Source organism: Equus asinus, chromosome 5, assembly GCF_041296235.1.
Source record: "Equus asinus isolate D_3611 breed Donkey chromosome 5, EquAss-T2T_v2, whole genome shotgun sequence".
Classification (NCBI taxonomy): domain Eukaryota; kingdom Metazoa; phylum Chordata; class Mammalia; order Perissodactyla; family Equidae; genus Equus; species Equus asinus.
Window position 1 is genome coordinate 113,557,736 of NC_091794.1, and position 15,236 is coordinate 113,572,971.

The window sequence follows — 15,236 nt, forward strand, 5'->3', positions numbered from 1 at the left end:
GCTGCGCCTGCGCAGTGCGTGCCGCGGGCCTGGTTCCAGCGGAGCTCCGGTCCTGGGCGGTCGTGGGGCCGGCGTGGTCCGTCGGCTCTGGGAGCGCAGAGGCGACGGGCCGGGGCGCGGCCTGCAGGATGCCTGAGATCAGGGTCACCCCGCTGGGTGAGTGGGGCGCGGGGAGGGGCCGGGGGAGCGCGCCGGCTGGGTCAGTGTCGGGGCCGTGGAGGGAGGGCGAGGTCGCCCGAGCAGCCCTGCCCGGCCGTCCCTGGACGGCGGGCGTCTTGTGGAGGCGCGGGGTCTCCGTCCTCGCCGCGCCCGCGCCCGCCTCGCTTCGCGCGGGCTGATGCTTCAGGCCCCTGGCGCCTCTGCCCCTCGCCGCTCATTCTGCTGCCACCTCCTGCGTCCGTCTCCGCCCGGTCACCTGCAGCCTCCGTGTGCCCGTCTGGAGATCCGCCCTCCGTTCAGCCCTTGTTTTACTTGACGTCTGCAACGTTAAAAAAAAAAATAGCTCTGCTTTTTGTAAAAGGTGTAAACGCACGCTTTTAAAAGGCCGAGCAGCAGAAAACAGCGCAGAGGAGGAAAGATCACTCCGAATCCAGGCGTTAGTTACCATTTCGGTAGCCAGCCGTCCCGACGTCTCTGGGCGTTCTTGGTGCACGCATAGCATGTGCTGGTCTGGAACCTGCGTCCTTCACTGGGGCGTGTGTTGGGAGCAGCTTTCCCTACAGTTGTCCCACGCAGCTCCAACGTGCTTTCTAAGGGTGCGAGCTCTACCTCAGAATAGCCCACCCAGCCCCCCGGTGTGGACATCGAGCTGTTGACAACCACAGTGAACGCCCCTACCCCCGGCCTGCTGGGTCAGAGCACACATTCCACAGTGCCATATGCATCATCCCCCCCTGTGGCCTCTCGTAGGGCTGTTGGCACTGGGTCACCTTGGCCCTGCACCCTCCTCTGCCCCTGGCTCCTCTCCAGAGCCCTCTGCGGGACCCTTCTCCCAGCCCCTTTCCCACATGGTCCCTCTTCTCACCCCTCACTGTCCTCGAACAGTCCTATCATTTTACTGCTGCTCTTACCCCAAATCTGCACCTGGGTGTGCCCCCAAGGTCCCTCCGCCACAGCACCATCAAAGCAGAACCACTTCTGCTCCACTCTCTCCCTTCGCCAGTTTCTGCCTTGAGGGCTCTGTGGTCACCTGGGCCAGATTTGGAATCTTTCTGGGTCACTCAGGGCCTTTGCACAGCTGCCCCATCATCCTGGCTGTCCTCCTCCCCCATGCTTGGAAGTTGTCTTCCCAGGGAGAACTTGCCCGTCGTGGTTCTGGAAGTTTCTGGGTGCCCTTCCCTGCATTATTTTCCTCCATGGTGCTGACCTCCACCTGATGCCCTCAGTGTGTGTCCTACCTACGTGGTCATCGTCTGTCTCCTTGTCCTGGAACATCAGTTCCCCACGGACTTGGTGTCTCCATTGTCTTCTGAGTCCTGCCACCTCCTGTGTGCCCTAGACTCTGTCCCCCATGTCTGCCCAGTTCAGGCCTCTCTCTCTGCTCCTGGGATCATTGTGGGTGCTCTTGGTCTGGCGGCCTAAGAGGTGGGCTCTGGAATCCAGAAAACTGTCCTTGGCTCCATGCTGAGGTCCATGTGCCCATGGGTTAATCCTGTCTTCTGTGGCTTCACGTCTTCATCTGTAAAGAGGGGTGGTTCTTCTTCCGCAAATGTTTGGAGGGCCCCTGAGCCAGGCACTCTCCTGGGCTGGAGGTGCGGCAGGTGGCAGACAGCTGAGATCCTGCCTTCAGAGAGGCACGTCCTGGTGGGAGCAGCAGCAGGCCTGTCAGAGACCTTGAGGCCACCAGCTGTGGCTGGGCTACTTGAGGCGGGCAGGCGAAGCTCTTGGCTGGCATCACCTGCTGTTGTCACGGGTGACTGAAGCTTCTCGAGGACCAGCCTGTGTCCCACTCTGGGCCGTGGCCCAGTCACCTGGTGTGTGTGGTGCTGACTGAAGGTTCAGGTGGCCGGTTGTAGAGTTCAAGAGGGAGAGCAGGTCATTTGCTGTCATTAGGGCTTGCAAGGCCATGTCCCTTTCCTTCTGGACCCCACCTCCAGTGGAGGTGACAGATGGCCATATGAGGTAGCTGAGGTGTGCCCTGCCAGGGGAAGGTTTAAGGGCCTGGAGCATTTGGGCAGGGCCTGGAGGTCAGGAATGTGGATGGGACTCACGTTACCGTCTGGGCTGGGGGGGTGCCCTGAGGGGCACGGTGGCGAGTCCATGTCGCCCATGTGCCCCCGAGTTGAGGTGTCTGCACTGGGGCCACCATAGTTGGCTGTTGCTGCACAGCGGGGGCCATGTTCCCCTGCCTGAGGGCTAAAGCCACACAGGTCTCCCTCTGGAGTGGCACCACCAGGAGGTGCCTGATGCCTCTTGGTGGCAGGTCCTCGGGGAGGGGGCCCCACAGCCCAGATGTGATCCCAGCTGAGGTTTCGGGAGAGGTGGTGAGTTCCTGCAGAACACTGGCTTGCCTCTGTTGGTGCTGAGACCACAGTCCAGCACCCGTTACTCAGTCCCAAGGCTGCAACCTTGAGAGGGGAGGGCCTTCTTCCATCTGACCCTGGGCAGCAGTGGCAGGGCCTGAGGTTGGAGGTGTACATGGGCTAGAGCTAGCTTGGTGGCCTTGACGCTTTGTCCCTTGCCTGCCCAGGTGTGGAGGTGGTGATCCTTCTTGCCTCACATGTTGTCCACCCAGCAGCCATGGGGGTTGTTTCCCTAGCCCACTAAGGGCTCTGCAGGGTCAGAGACCCAGGGTGCCCAGTGGGGGTCTGGGGCAGGTGGCTGGGCCTTGGCCTTGGGGCTGGGGCCACAGCTTGCAGCAGCAGGGGAGGGGCCCTGGGGGAGGCAGTGGGGGGAAGGGAAAGAGGGGTGGCACCTCTCATCCTGCCCTCTCGTGCAGGGGCCGGCCAGGATGTGGGCCGAAGCTGCATCCTGGTCTCCATTGGGGGCAAGAACGTCATGCTGGACTGCGGGATGCACATGGGCTTTAACGATGACGTGAGTCCTACAGGCGGGCAGCTCGAGGCACCCATGGGCTGGGGAGGGCCCATCACCCATCCTGCTCCTTGTCGTTGTCTGCAGGACCTCGGGCCTTGGAACCTCTGACTCTGACCCATGGAGTGGGGACAGTGGGCAAGGGGGCAGTGGTAGAAGGCAGGTGGGTCTAAGGTCACAGCATTCCTGGGCAGCCCCTCACCATCACTTGACAGTGGGGTGGGGCACCCTGCATGAGAGGTCAGTCTGAAACAGAGCAGAGGCTCATAGGCTCCTGCAGGGTCGTGTGGAGTGGGTCTGGGGCACCCCAGACTGGGCTTCTGGCTCTGTCACTGGTCCTGCAGTTTGACCCCTTCCCTGCCTTCTTGGGCATGGAGCAGTCAGTGATCCTGGTGCAGCCCTTTGGGGTAGGAGTGCGGTGTCCGGGCTCAGCCTATGCGCTGATTCCCTCCTCCAGGGCTGCTCCTGGAGCCCTGGCTGCCTCTGTGGTCACCTGGAGACCTCGGCAGCCTGCTGCATTCTGACCTTTTCTCTTGGCTTTTCAGAGGCGCTTCCCTGACTTTTCCTACATCACCCGCAACGGCCGACTGACTGACTTCCTGGACTGCGTGATCATCAGGTGGGCACCCATTGGCTGCTGGTGATAGTGCTGCACTGTGCTGGCTCGCACCTTCCCCACCTTGAGGACCCTCAGGAGCCCAGGAGAGCTGCTTGGGGCCTGTGGTGGCCACCAGCCTGGGTTCTGTTCCAGGTTGTCTGCATGGCTGACCCCCAGGGCTGGCCCTCTCTGCCTCTGGACGCTGGTCCCAGAGGTGGCATCTTTGCTTATGGTCACAGGTGTTCACAGTCAGCCCAGTGGAGCTGAGCTTGTCTGTTGGCTGTGCCCCTGAATGTCATGGACGAGAGCCCCAGGTGCCCCAGGAAGATGAGGCGTGTCAGGCCTCCCTGGTCACGGTCGACCTCCCGGGCTGGCTGAATGGAGCTCCCAGCTTCCCTCCTCTTGCCTCATGCGGTGCCAAGACAGTGCACAAACATTTCTGGGGTGTAGTCTCTCTCACGACCCTGCCCTTCACCACGTGGCTTAGATGACCACTCTGGCCTCGCCTTCACCCTAGCCCTAGCCCTAACCTCCTGTTGCAGAGGGCCCACTGACCCAAGGCAGCCCCCCTCCGCTGCCCTGAGGCTCCTCTGGCCTCGGTTCCTTCTTGGCATGCGCTCATGCCCACGGGTCTGCCGCTTCGACGGCAGGACACAGCACTGCTGTTCCCTCTGCCCTGACGCCTTTCCAGGCCTCATCCTGGCACTGTCCCAACTCTTTCCTGCCTCAGTTCATGGGCTGCAGGGGTCTTGCTGACCACCCCCGCAAAGATGGCAATTCTCCTCCTGGTATGCTCTCCTTAGCTGCTTTCTCTTTCACAGAATCTCACCGTCTGGTACACGTTTCAGCTGTTGCTTATTGCTTGACTAGCTATTTAGACTGTGAGTTCCAGGAAGGCAGCAGTTTTTGTGTCTTTTGCTTATTCCTCACTCTTGTAGTTAGGACAGGGATGCTTGGTAGGCACTCAATGAATGAGAGAATGGGTGGAATGACCACGAGCCCAAGGCTAGTGTGGAGGACCTGTGGGGGTCGGGGCTCAGTGGGGGAGCAGTGGCCCTGGGCTGACCAGTGCTGCCCCCCGCAGCCACTTCCACCTGGACCACTGCGGGGCGCTCCCCTACTTCAGCGAGATGGTGGGCTACGACGGGCCCATCTACATGACCCACCCCACGCAAGCCATCTGCCCCATCCTGCTGGAGGACTACCGCAAGATTGCCGTGGACAAGAAGGGCGAGGCCAACTTCTTCACCTCCCAGATGATCAAAGACTGCATGAAGAAGGTGGTGGCTGTCCACCTCCACCAGACAGTCCAGGTCGGGATCCTGTACAGACCCCGCCTCACTCACTCTTCCGTCCGGCACTGTGGGGCCACCAGGAGGCAGCAGTGGGCAAGCACCCCGGGTCCCAGCCTAGATTGGGCCTGTGGGCCACTGTGAGCCGTGTGCCGGTCGAGCATGTGGGGCCTTTGCCCCTCACCCACCTCTGTGCTTGAGCCCATGAAGGAGGCCGGAGAGGGACACCTGTGCCCTCTGAGTGCCGTGTGGTCTGAGAGTACCGGCTGGGCGGGGAGATGGGCGAGCCCCACGAGGCCCCAGGTGCAGGCTGCTGGTTTGGGCTGCATCTTAGTAACTGTTGGGCGCGGGTCACGGAGGAAGCAGAGGGTTTTAAGCAGGCAAGTGACGTCGAATTTGGTAAAACTTATCACAAAGCTTGTGGATCTCTCCTCAGAGTCTGTAGGTTTTGCTCCTTGTTAGGTGCCTCCACGTTTTGGGTCACTTTATCCTGGTTGAACCCTTTTGTCACCATGAAGTGTATGTCTGTCTTTAATCACGCTTTTCCTTGAAGTCTATTTTTCTGGTGACATAGTTACACCATCCCTACTCCCACCTTCAGTTAGTGTTTTCATAGAGTATCTTTTTCATCTTTTACTCTCACCCTTCTACATCATATTTTTAAAGCCCCAGACCCCCCCGTACGTAGTTGTATATCTTAGTTGCAGGTCCTTCTAGTTGTGTACATCGCATTTTAAATGTGGCTTTTCTAAGCAGCATGTAGTTTGGGTTTTTTAAGTCCAGCCTGATAACCTGTACTTTATTGTTTTTTGCTTCGCCCTGAGCTAACATCCTTTGCCACTCTTCCTCCTTTTTTTTTTGGTAAGGAAGTTGGCCCTGAGCTAACATCTGTGCCAGCCGTCCTCTACTTTGTATGTGGATGCCTCCACAGCATGGTTGACAAGTGGAGTAGGTCCGCGCTGGGATCCAAACCCATAAACCCGGGCTGCCGAAGCAGAGCGCGCGCAACTTTAACCCCTGGGCCACGGGGCCGGGCTCCTTGATGACCTGTACTCTGGATGGAGCATCTGGAGTCCACACTCAATAAGATGAGTCGGGCTGAGCTGCACACTCTTCCTGTTTGCCTCCTATTTGTTTTGCCTGTTTTTTTCTTTCCTTTATTGCATTTTTTGGGCTATTTTTTAAACTCCATTTCTTCTTTTATTTGATTGGTAATTACATGCTTTCTGACTTTCTCAGTGGTGGTCACAGAACATGTCCACGACAACAAAAGCCTAAAGGCGTACCTGGGACTTTGTTGCTTCCCTGGACAGCGCAAGGGTCTCGCAACGTCTCTTTTTTTAAAGAGGTTTTCTTTTTTTTTTTTTGGAGGAAGATTAGCCCTGAGCTGACATCTGCTGCCATTCCTCCTCTTTTTTTGCTGAGGAAGACTGGCCCTAAGCTAACATCTGTGTCCATCTTCCTCTACTTTATATGTGGGACACCTGCCACAGAATGGCTTGCTAAGCAGTGCCATGTCTGCACCCGGGATCCAAACCAGCAAACCCAGCGCTGCCGACGCAGAACATGCGCACTTAACCGCTGCGCCACCGTGCCCGCCCTCGGAACGTCTTAAAGCCACGTACTTCTCCCGACTTATAGGCTGTCGTCCTGTGTACTTTAATTCCCTCCATGTGTGGGGACGCAGGAGGACGTCATCACTGATGCTGGTGAAGTCATCGCTGCCTCTACCCTTCCTCTCGTCCCTCTCTACTTCCTGTGTTCTCCACTTTTTATTTAAATAGAATTCTAGGTTCTCTCAGTACTTTGAGGATGTCTTCCCATCTGCTGTTTGGAAGAGAATCTGTTCTCTTGCACTGCATGTAGGATTACATCCTTTTCTCTGGGTTGTGGCGGGTGTGTCACAGTGACCTACGTGGTGCACTCTCCCTGTGTGGCTCAGGGTGTGAGGCCTCTTGCATCTGCAGCTTCATGACTTCCCTCGGGCTCCTCCAGTGCGGCTCCCATCCGTCCTTCCTCCCCCCGCTGGCTCCAGGGAGCTGAATGCTCCATCTTCTCGCTCTAGACCCTCTCTCATCCTTGTCTTTCTGTGCTTCGTCCTGGATATTGCCTCATTAATTGTCTTTTTGGTTTTGTATAATACACTTAACTTCATACGTTGAATTCTTAATTTGGGTTAGTATAGTTTCTGGTTTAGAATTTCCACTTTTTTAGTAGTTTCACTTTTTAAAATAGTCTACTAGCTTGCCAACATTCTTAGTCCTACTTCTTACCTCTTTGAATATGTTAATCCCAGTCCTCTGAAGGCCCGTCTGAGCTCCAGGAACCTGGCGTCTGCTTCTCTGGATTGTTGTTCCCCTTGTTTCCTGTCTGAATTGTGTCATCTCTTGTCTGGTTGCTTTTTATTGACAACTAGATGTCATGTGTGAAAAGCAGGAAGTAATGGAAGCTTAGGCCAGTGTCCTCTACTGCCACTGCCTCTCCAGTCTCCATCTCCCTGCCCCTCTGCTGTCCACCACTGACCACCTGCCCAGCACAACCTGCAGGCCTGAGTCAGCCCTCTCCTCTGTAGGTGGATGATGAGCTGGAGATCAAGGCCTACTATGCAGGCCACGTGCTGGGGGCAGCCATGTTCCAGATTAAAGTGGGCTCAGAGTCTGTGGTCTACACGGTCAGTGGAGGGACTTGGGGCAAGGGGGGGTGGCTTCCTGGCTGGGTAGAGGGAACACCTTCTTTACTGCCACCTTCTTTGCCAGGGTGATTATAACATGACCCCAGACCGGCATTTGGGGTAAGTAGGCCGATGCATCTGTTTCATCCTTAGGGTCCCCCAGGAGTGCAGGGACCCTCAAGCGTGTGCTGGGGACCTGAGCAAGTGGTCAGCATGTCAGTGTCCCCCATGTGTCCTCCCCAGTGAGGCAGTCTCTTGTCTCTCAAGTGTTGCCCGTGACATTTGGCGGCCGGGCCTGTGCAGGAGGCCATGGCTATGTATGGGGCTGGGGTCCAGTTTGCTGCTCCCAACCTTGCAGCCCCACCCACCTCTATTCTAGAGCCGCCTGGATTGACAAATGCCGCCCCAACCTGCTCATCACAGAGTCCACGTACGCCACGACCATCCGGGACTCCAAGCGCTGCCGGGAGCGAGACTTCCTGAAGAAGGTCCATGAGACCGTGGAGCGTGGTGGGAAGGTAGCGGCTGTGGGTGGGCCCCGGCCATGTGCCCATCCTGACCATGTGGCACAGGTCCTTCTCGCAGTGTCGGCTGCCCCGGCATGTCATGGGATGCGGGTGCTGTGTTCTGGGTGTGGTGGGAAGAAGGTTTGCTTGGCATTCGGAGGAAAAACTCCCTCTGAAGACCCTCCAGTGGGGTGTGTGTTTGCCCCCCATAGCTCAGATCCCAGTATAGGGCTGGCCAGAGTGTCCCCCATGGTCACTTCCAGACAGAGTGTGGCTGGGAGCAAGACTCGGGGGCAGAGTTGGGGGGGCCCCGCCTGTAGTCCACACTGGGCCTCTGGCTCTCAGGGATGCCTGACCGTAGCCTCTGAGTGGGTGCAACCTCCAGCCACTCGAGGTGCCAACACAGCCAGTTTCCACAGCAGCTGCTCCCTGCAAAGGTGGCCCCAGGGAGAAACTGCTGCCCACTGTGCTCAGATGTGGGCCCAACTGGCGTGAGCAGCATGGTCAGGGGCTCCTGCCCAGCCAGCCTTGGCTTCCCCCGCAGGTGCTGATCCCCGTGTTTGCACTGGGCCGCGCTCAGGAGCTCTGCATCCTGCTGGAGACTTTCTGGTAGGTGTAGCCGGGACAGCTCCTGGAGCCCTGGCCTGAATGGGCAGTAGAGAGCGGGATGGCTGCGCCTGTCCAACTAGGCTGTCCACACAACCTGCGTCCCCAGGGGGCCTCAGCCTGGCTTCAGGCAGAGCACAGGCTGCAGGAAAGTCAAGGCAGTACTGGCTGCTGTTGGGTGCAGTGCAGCATCCGAGGTCAGGATGCCCTGTGTCTGGGGGAGCCTGCTTGTGCGCCACATGACCCGTGGGCCTGAGGCCTCTGATGTGCGGGCACTGTCGTCCTGCACTGAGCTCTCCATACACGTGCTCTGTAACCCCCTCCGTCAGCCCTGACATTTTACAGGAAGCAGCGGGCTGAGGGCACCACCTGCCCAGCCCATGGGGGTGGGAGACAGCAGGGAGCCCAGTTCTTTCCGCTGGACTCAACCCAGGTAGAGGGCGTGGGGGCGACCCAGCAGTCCTGTGCTGGCCACCTCCACCACGGCCCTGGCACGGCCCACAGGGAACGCGTGAACCTGAAGGCCCCCATATACTTCTCCACGGGCCTCACGGAGAAGGCAAACCACTACTACAAGCTCTTCATCACCTGGACCAACCAGAAGATCCGGAAGACCTTTGTCCAGAGGAACATGTTTGAATTCAAGCACATCAAGGCCTTTGACCGTGCGTTTGCCGACAACCCGGGGCCCATGGTGAGCCCCGCCTCGAGGGACAGGGTGGCTGTCCTGTGCTAGGTTGCCCAGGACCAGTGCTGGGCGTGCATGTGTCCGCTTGTCCCATGTCTGGGGCATGTGAGGGGTCCCTGCCTGCAGGTCTCCTGGGGGAGTGGGGCACACCGTGCTTGGGGGAAGACGGGAGGATAGAGGGTGCAACCTGTGGCAGGGGCAGGGTCAGCAGGCTCTGAGGACGGGAGGGGTGGGGCTCTCCTGCCCTGACTGCCCCCATGCCCGCCCTGTAGGTTGTGTTTGCCACACCAGGGATGCTGCATGCTGGCCAGTCCCTGCAGATCTTCCGGAAGTGGGCAGGAAATGAAAAGAACATGGTGAGGGGTCTGGGCCCCAGGGCCGGCTCCCAGGAGGGCCTGTGAGGTTGGGCAGAGGTTGGGGAGTGGGGACTCCCCTGGGCTTGGGGACACTGCCGTGTCGGAGGGGGCTCAGTACCCTGGGACCCAGTATCTGACCCAGGCAGTTCAGACTCTCACTGCCTCGGCCTGTCTGTGCCAGGCAGGAAGGCCTCCTGGCCTCCTGACCAGCTGACTTGGTGGTCAGGCCTGGGCGGGCTTCTGTGAGGACCCCAGAGCTTGCCCAGGTCTGCAGCAGGGCTTGGAAGGGGCAGCCGCTGGCCAGGGGAAGGGGCCTCCACCAACGGTTCAGGTTCAGATGAGCAAAAAGGTGGGGTGAGGGGATATGCAGGGTGCAGGCAGCCACTAGCTCCATTCACCCTCCCCTACAGGTCATCATGCCCGGCTACTGCGTGCAGGGCACCGTGGGCCACAAGATCCTCAGTGGGCAGCGCAAGTTGGAGATGGAGGGACGGCAGGTGGTGAGTCCTCACCTCTCCCCACCAGCTCTGGACTCCCTCTTGGGTGTGATGGGGAGCCTCAGTGCCCATTGCTTTTGATGATGGCCCTTGTGTGCTGTGATGCTGCAGCTGGAGGTCAAGATGCAGGTGGAGTACATGTCCTTCAGTGCTCACGCCGATGCCAAGGGCATCATGCAGCTGGTGGGCCAGGCGGAACCTGAGAGCGTGCTTCTGGTGCACGGCGAGGCCAAGAAGATGGAGTTCCTGAAGCAGAAGATTGAGCAGGAATTCCGTAGGCAGCCCGGGGTGGGGTGGGCTCAGCCAGTGCAGAGGGGATGTGGGCAGGGCCAGCTGGAGGACTGAGGCTCTCTCTGCCCGCCCTGGCTTAGGGGTCAACTGCTACATGCCAGCCAACGGTGAGACGGTGACGCTGCCCACGAGCCCCAGCATCCCTGTGGGCATCTCACTGGGGCTGCTCAAGCGGGAGATGGCGCAGGGTATGCGGGGCAGGGTACACAGGGTGGGGTGGGGGGGGCACAAGCTGAGTAAGGAACCCCTTGACAGCTCCAATCCCTGCCCCCTTCCCCTCAGGGCTGCTCCCCAATGCCAAAAAGCCCCGGCTGCTGCACGGCACCCTGATCATGAAGGACAGCGTGAGTGTGCGCGGATGGGCACTAGATGGGAGGAGGGGGGTTTCTCCCATGCTCTCTGACCTGCCCCTGCCCCGCAGAGCTTCCAGCTCGTGTCCTCAGAGCAGGCCCTCAAGGAGCTGGGCCTGGCCGAGCACCAGCTGCGCTTCACCTGCCGCGTGCACTTGCATGACTCACGCAAGGAGCAGGAGACGGCTGCGCGAGTCTACAGCCACCTGAAGAGGTGGGCACCCTGTCCCAGCCCTGGGGGTGGGGCGCAGAGGGAGCAGGTGAGTGACAGGGTCTCACCGTGCCTCCCTGTAGCGTCCTCAAGGACCACTGTGTGCAGCACCTTCCTGATGGCTCTGTGACCGTGGAGTCCATCCTCATCCAGGCCGCTGCCCACTCAGAGGACCCAGGCACCAAGGTGCTGTTGGTCTCCTGGACATACCAGGTAAGAGGTGGGGCCCAGGGGTCCTGCACCTGGCAGTGGGTCGGGACAGTCAGGATCACCCCATCACCCTGGGCTGCCCAGGTGCGGGGGATGGGGAGGATGGGACAACAGCCCCCTCTTGCCTCTGGCTATAGGATGAAGAGTTGGGGAGCTACCTCACGTCACTACTCAAGAAGGGCCTGCCACAGGCCCCCAGCTGAGGCCAGCTGACTGCCAGCCAGCCATCTCTGCCCTTTGCCCAGCTGGAGCAACCTGGGCTTCTGCTCAAAGACTGCGTCTGTGCCCCAGGTCTTGCCTCTGTGTCCTGGATGTGAGCGGTAGCCCTTCTCCTCAGGGACAAGACCCTAGTGTCATGTGCCTCCCTGAGTGGCCGTTTTTGGCTGAAGAAATAAAAGGGCCTGAGGACCTCTTCACCTTTTATTTCTATTCCCTGACTCCCAGGAGATGGGTGGGGGCTCCCGAGGTATTAATTTCCAATAGACAGAACCGAGGCTACTTGGCTGTCCCCTTCTTGGTGCTTGCAGCCTGCCACTGTGGCAGCCCAGCCAGGGCACCCAGGCGTTGGGGACTTTAGGCAGGCACGAGCTAACCAGAGGCAGCAGGCCACTGCAGCTCCAGGCGGTGGAGTGCTTGACAGTTCAGGCTGGTCCCTGCTGGGCACAGTGGCAGGCAGAGCTGGGCAGGGTCCAGCGGCTGGGCCTAGTGTGCCATGGCTGCCCTGACCATGGCTGGGCACCCGAGGGTCATTTGTGGCTTCTGTGCTGTGGATCCTGCAGGACATAGGCCAGGAGCTTTGGGGCCACAGGAGGCAGGACCTGTGGACAGACCCTACGTCAGTTTGGGGGCAGGGGGTTGTCTGTAGCAGCTGGGCTGCAGAGCCCCCGCCTTTGCCCCAGGGTTCAAGCCCCTCCCCACCGCCTCCTGGAGCCCCCTCTCTGCCACCCTCCCTGACTGGAAGCTCACTCAGAGGGGCCAGGTCAGGAGTGGGGCTTGGGCTGAGGGGTTGTGGCCGCAGAGAAAGTGGGCACCTCACTCCAGGCCGCCTGCCTTTGGGCCTCTGGTCTCTGGGCTGAAGTCATCTGGCTGATAGTCCCACTGGGCCCAGGCTGGATTTCCAGTTGCTAAGATGACAGATGAGAGCTATGATGGCGCTGTCACCAAGAGCCCCCTCCCCCAGTGAGGACCCAGCCCTGAGAGGGGATCAATCAGTGGGTACAGACAGGGCCCTTCCCAGGCCACCTCCTCTTACCAAGGTCCCCATGGCCCCCGTAAAGCACTGACTTCAGGAACAAGCCATGGGCTGGGGCCACACGCGTCTGGTGCCTGCCCAAGGGGTCCCGGCTCTCCAAAATCATCTTCACCTGAGCAGGCGTCAGAGCCCCCAGCCCCACAGCCACCAGTACAGCCGTCATCCTCCGTACCTGCAACCCAAGGCTGAGACTGCCACAGTGGCCTGAGCCCCGCCCCTGCCCCTGGGAGGCCCCAGGACAGAGCCCACCTGTCTGTACAGGAATGACTGGCTCTCGAACTCCAGGCTCCAGAACCGCAACCTCCTGGAGAGACAGGCACCTGTGACATCTGGGACACAGGCCAGCCCCAGCCCACAGTGTGGCCCTGACAGGGAGGGGAACGGGACAGGGGTCACGGGGAGATTAGTTCCCACCCTCTCTTCCACCCCAGGGATCTCCACTGACCACCCTACCTCTAAATGAAACCAGTGGGAGGGAGATTAAAACCAGACAACTAATGCTTTCGAGGGGGAGGGACAACAGGGTCTTCTGGGGGCCTTGGCTGTAGGGACCAGGCCCTCAGGTGGAGGTGCTGCTGAGGCTGAGGTCCTCGTCTGGGCTTTGGGGCAGCTGAGGGAAGGGAGCATGGCCAGCTCATCTGCCAGAGACCCAAGCCTCAGGCCAGAGGTTCTTCAGTGTGAGTCTAAGGCTGGCCATGCAGAGGTCTCTTCTCCCTCCAATGCTGGCCCAAACTGTCCAGGTTCTGGAAGTCAGTAGCTGCCATGTGGCTGGAGGCCCCTGGGACAGTGCTAGAGGCAGTGGAACCATCCCCGCTGCTGGGCTGGGCCAAAACCACTAGCCTGGTGCTTCTCCTACGTGGGGCTTTTTAGCAGCTGCCCAGATCCACCTGCTGGGCAGCAAGCTCTGGGCAGGGCAGGGTGCCCTCGGAGAAAGACAGCCTTCTGTTCTCTCTTCCCAGCCTGGCAGGGACCCCAGCCCAGGGGAAAGGCACAGTTGCAGGTTCATGGGTGCCACTCAACTGCCTGGCATGCCCACAACAAGGCCTCACAGGTGCCCAGGGATCCCCAAGTCCAGCCACATCCTGCCTCTGCACCGCCCTCGCCAGGGAAGGTGCTGGAGCTCAATCCAGCCCCCATAGCCTCCAGACAAGCATGCAGGCCACCCTTCCTCACCTGCTCTCCTGCGGGAGGACAAAGGGGCTGGGCAGGTCAGGGGACACTGAGGCTCGGCGCAGTGTGCGCACTGAGCTTGTGGTTGGGCTGCCAGCCGATTGGAAGGCGCTGAAGTCATGTGTCCCCAGGAGGTGCTGGGCAGCCTCCTGCATGGCAGCCACATCCAAGCTGCTGCGAGGAGTCAGGTGAATGGTCAGGAGAAAATAGCCGGCAGGTGGGCCTGGCACCCCTCCCACTCACCCTGACACCCACACTCACTCTGCTCGCAGCGCCCAGCACCGGTTTTGTTCAAAGACAGACAGCTGGTCAGGCTGGGGGCAGCCAGTGGCCAGGCGGTACAGATAGGTCCTGGAAGTGGCTGAGTAGCGGGCATGGAAGTCGCTGGGCACACGGAAGGCCTGGAGTACCCTGCGGGAGCAAGGCCAGGCACACCAGAGTGACCCCACCAGCCCAAGTGACACCTTGGTATCCTGTTTCATCACTCCTGAGCAAGTTCTGTCCAGACACTAAGTCCTTCCCAACCTGCGGTCTCCATCCATAGTGGACGAGTAGGGGGCAGGGGAGAGCAGAGTGATGCTCACCGGATGGCCGGGTGCCTCAAGTGGGTGTTGAGGGCCTTAGCCAGGACCTCAGGGGAGAAGGGCGGTTGGCCTGAGCGGCGCTGGACGTCCAGGTGCGCCGCGTTGCTCAGGGCGTGGACCCCGGCATCCGTGCGGCTGGAGATGGTGAGCTTGACCGGCACGACTGAGTTCAGCCGCTCTGCGGCCTCCTGCGGGGACAGAGCCGCCGGGGGCGGGGCGAGAAGCTCGGGGCGAAGACTGGAGCGGGGGGGGGGGGGGGGGGGGGGGGGACGACGACGGGGGACGGGGGACGGGGGACGGGGACGGCTCTCCGAACCCCTATGGGCGCGGGGGTTCCCATCTGCCCCTCCCCGGGGTCGCCCTCCTCCATCCCTGCAGCCGCCGGCGGAGCTCACCTCCAGGTAGTTCTGGACCCCGATGGCGCGCTGGGCGCCCCTCACGGCCGCGACCCCGCTGCGGGGACAGGCAGGGAAGTGAGCGCTCGGAGGCTGCAGCCCCGGGCCCGCCCCGATCTCTGAGCCCTACGCGGTCGTCCCTTCCCGGTGTCCGCCCGAGGCCGCTGAACTTAGCGCCCGCTCTCCCCTAGGGCCCCGGGTCGCCGCTCTCCGGGTCAAGCTCCGGGCTTCCCGCGGCGCCGGTCTACCCGTGGGGGCGCGGGGACGGCGGGAGTTCCGGGGACGTACTTAAAGTCCGTGCCCAAGTACTGGAAGTACACGAGGTAGCGCGTCCGCACCGAGCCCGCCGCCGCGCCCGAGCCCATGGCGAAGCGAGACCAGGCAGGGCCGTACCGGACAGGGCACAGCCGGACCCGCCGCTGCGGGACCGGTCTCGGGCCCACGTGGACTCCCGCGGGCGCGCACGTACCCTGACCACGCCCCCAGTCATCCGCACGCCTGCGCCCTGCGTTCGCCCCGCCCCGGC

At 60.7% G+C, this 15,236-nt stretch overlaps 2 protein-coding genes across 21 annotated transcripts; one reads left to right on the forward strand and one right to left on the reverse strand.

The window, feature by feature from the left end:
• The first annotated feature begins 23 nt into the window (after positions 1-23).
• Positions 24-11,725, forward strand: INTS11 (integrator complex subunit 11). Of its 3 annotated transcripts, XM_014863159.3 has the most exons (18): positions 24-156; positions 2,939-3,036; positions 3,121-3,196; positions 3,579-3,652; positions 4,716-4,944; positions 7,496-7,594; positions 7,680-7,714; positions 7,974-8,112; positions 8,645-8,709; positions 9,211-9,400; positions 9,667-9,750; positions 10,161-10,250; positions 10,359-10,521; positions 10,619-10,726; positions 10,821-10,882; positions 10,960-11,102; positions 11,183-11,312; positions 11,447-11,725. In XM_014863159.3, exons 2-18 carry the CDS (start codon positions 2,951-2,953, stop codon positions 11,510-11,512), a joined length of 1,839 nt encoding a protein of 612 aa, XP_014718645.1. In that variant the 5' UTR covers positions 24-156; positions 2,939-2,950; the 3' UTR covers positions 11,513-11,725. The 3 variants fall into 3 exon arrangements, with proteins under 3 accessions (XP_014718645.1, XP_014718646.1, XP_070367454.1); XM_014863160.3 differs by lacking the exon at positions 3,121-3,196; XM_070511353.1 differs by lacking the exons at positions 24-156; positions 2,939-3,036; positions 3,121-3,196; positions 3,579-3,652; positions 4,716-4,944 and adding an exon at positions 6,309-6,632.
• Positions 11,703-15,203, reverse strand: PUSL1 (pseudouridine synthase like 1). Of its 18 annotated transcripts, none has more exons than XR_006527366.2 (9): positions 14,999-15,198; positions 14,711-14,768; positions 14,316-14,503; positions 13,993-14,142; positions 13,735-13,905; positions 12,811-12,926; positions 12,562-12,733; positions 12,276-12,433; positions 11,713-12,127 (listed from the first exon to the last, which is right to left on the reverse strand). XR_006527366.2 is itself a non-coding variant. In XM_070511363.1 (9 exons), exons 1-8 carry the CDS (start codon positions 15,073-15,075, stop codon positions 12,342-12,344), a joined length of 960 nt encoding a protein of 319 aa, XP_070367464.1. In that variant the 5' UTR covers positions 15,076-15,203; the 3' UTR covers positions 11,716-12,127; position 12,341. The 18 variants fall into 18 exon arrangements, 12 of the variants coding, with proteins under 12 accessions (XP_044625365.1, XP_070367464.1, XP_070367462.1 ...); XR_011503705.1 differs by having other exon boundaries at positions 11,716-12,127; positions 12,811-12,865; positions 13,735-13,902; XR_011503703.1 differs by having other exon boundaries at positions 11,716-12,127; positions 13,735-13,902.
• Positions 15,204-15,236: the final 33 nt, after the last annotated feature.

What these genes read in the sequence shown, in the direction of transcription:
- INTS11 (XM_014863159.3), top strand. Translation starts at nt 2,951, where the DNA reads ATGTGGGCCGAAGCTGCATCCTGGTCTCCATTGGGGGCAAGAACGTCA. An exon ending in CCGTGGAGCGTGGTGGGAAG is followed by an intron (nt 8,113 to 8,644) that starts GTAGCGGCTGTG and finishes CTTCCCCCGCAG; the next exon opens with GTGCTGATCCCCGTGTTTGC. An exon ending in AGATGGAGGGACGGCAGGTG is followed by an intron (nt 10,251 to 10,358) that starts GTGAGTCCTCAC and finishes GTGATGCTGCAG; the next exon opens with CTGGAGGTCAAGATGCAGGT.
- PUSL1 (XM_070511354.1), bottom strand. Translation starts at nt 15,075, where the DNA reads ATGGGCTCGGGCGCGGCGGCGGGCTCGGTGCGGACGCGCTACCTCGTG. An exon ending in GGGTCCAGAACTACCTGGAG is followed by an intron (nt 14,504 to 14,710) that starts GTGAGCTCCGCC and finishes CTGTCCCCGCAG; the next exon opens with GAGGCCGCAGAGCGGCTGAA. An exon ending in AGTCATTCCTGTACAGACAG is followed by an intron (nt 12,734 to 12,810) that starts GTGGGCTCTGTC and finishes CTTGGGTTGCAG; the next exon opens with GTACGGAGGATGACGGCTGT.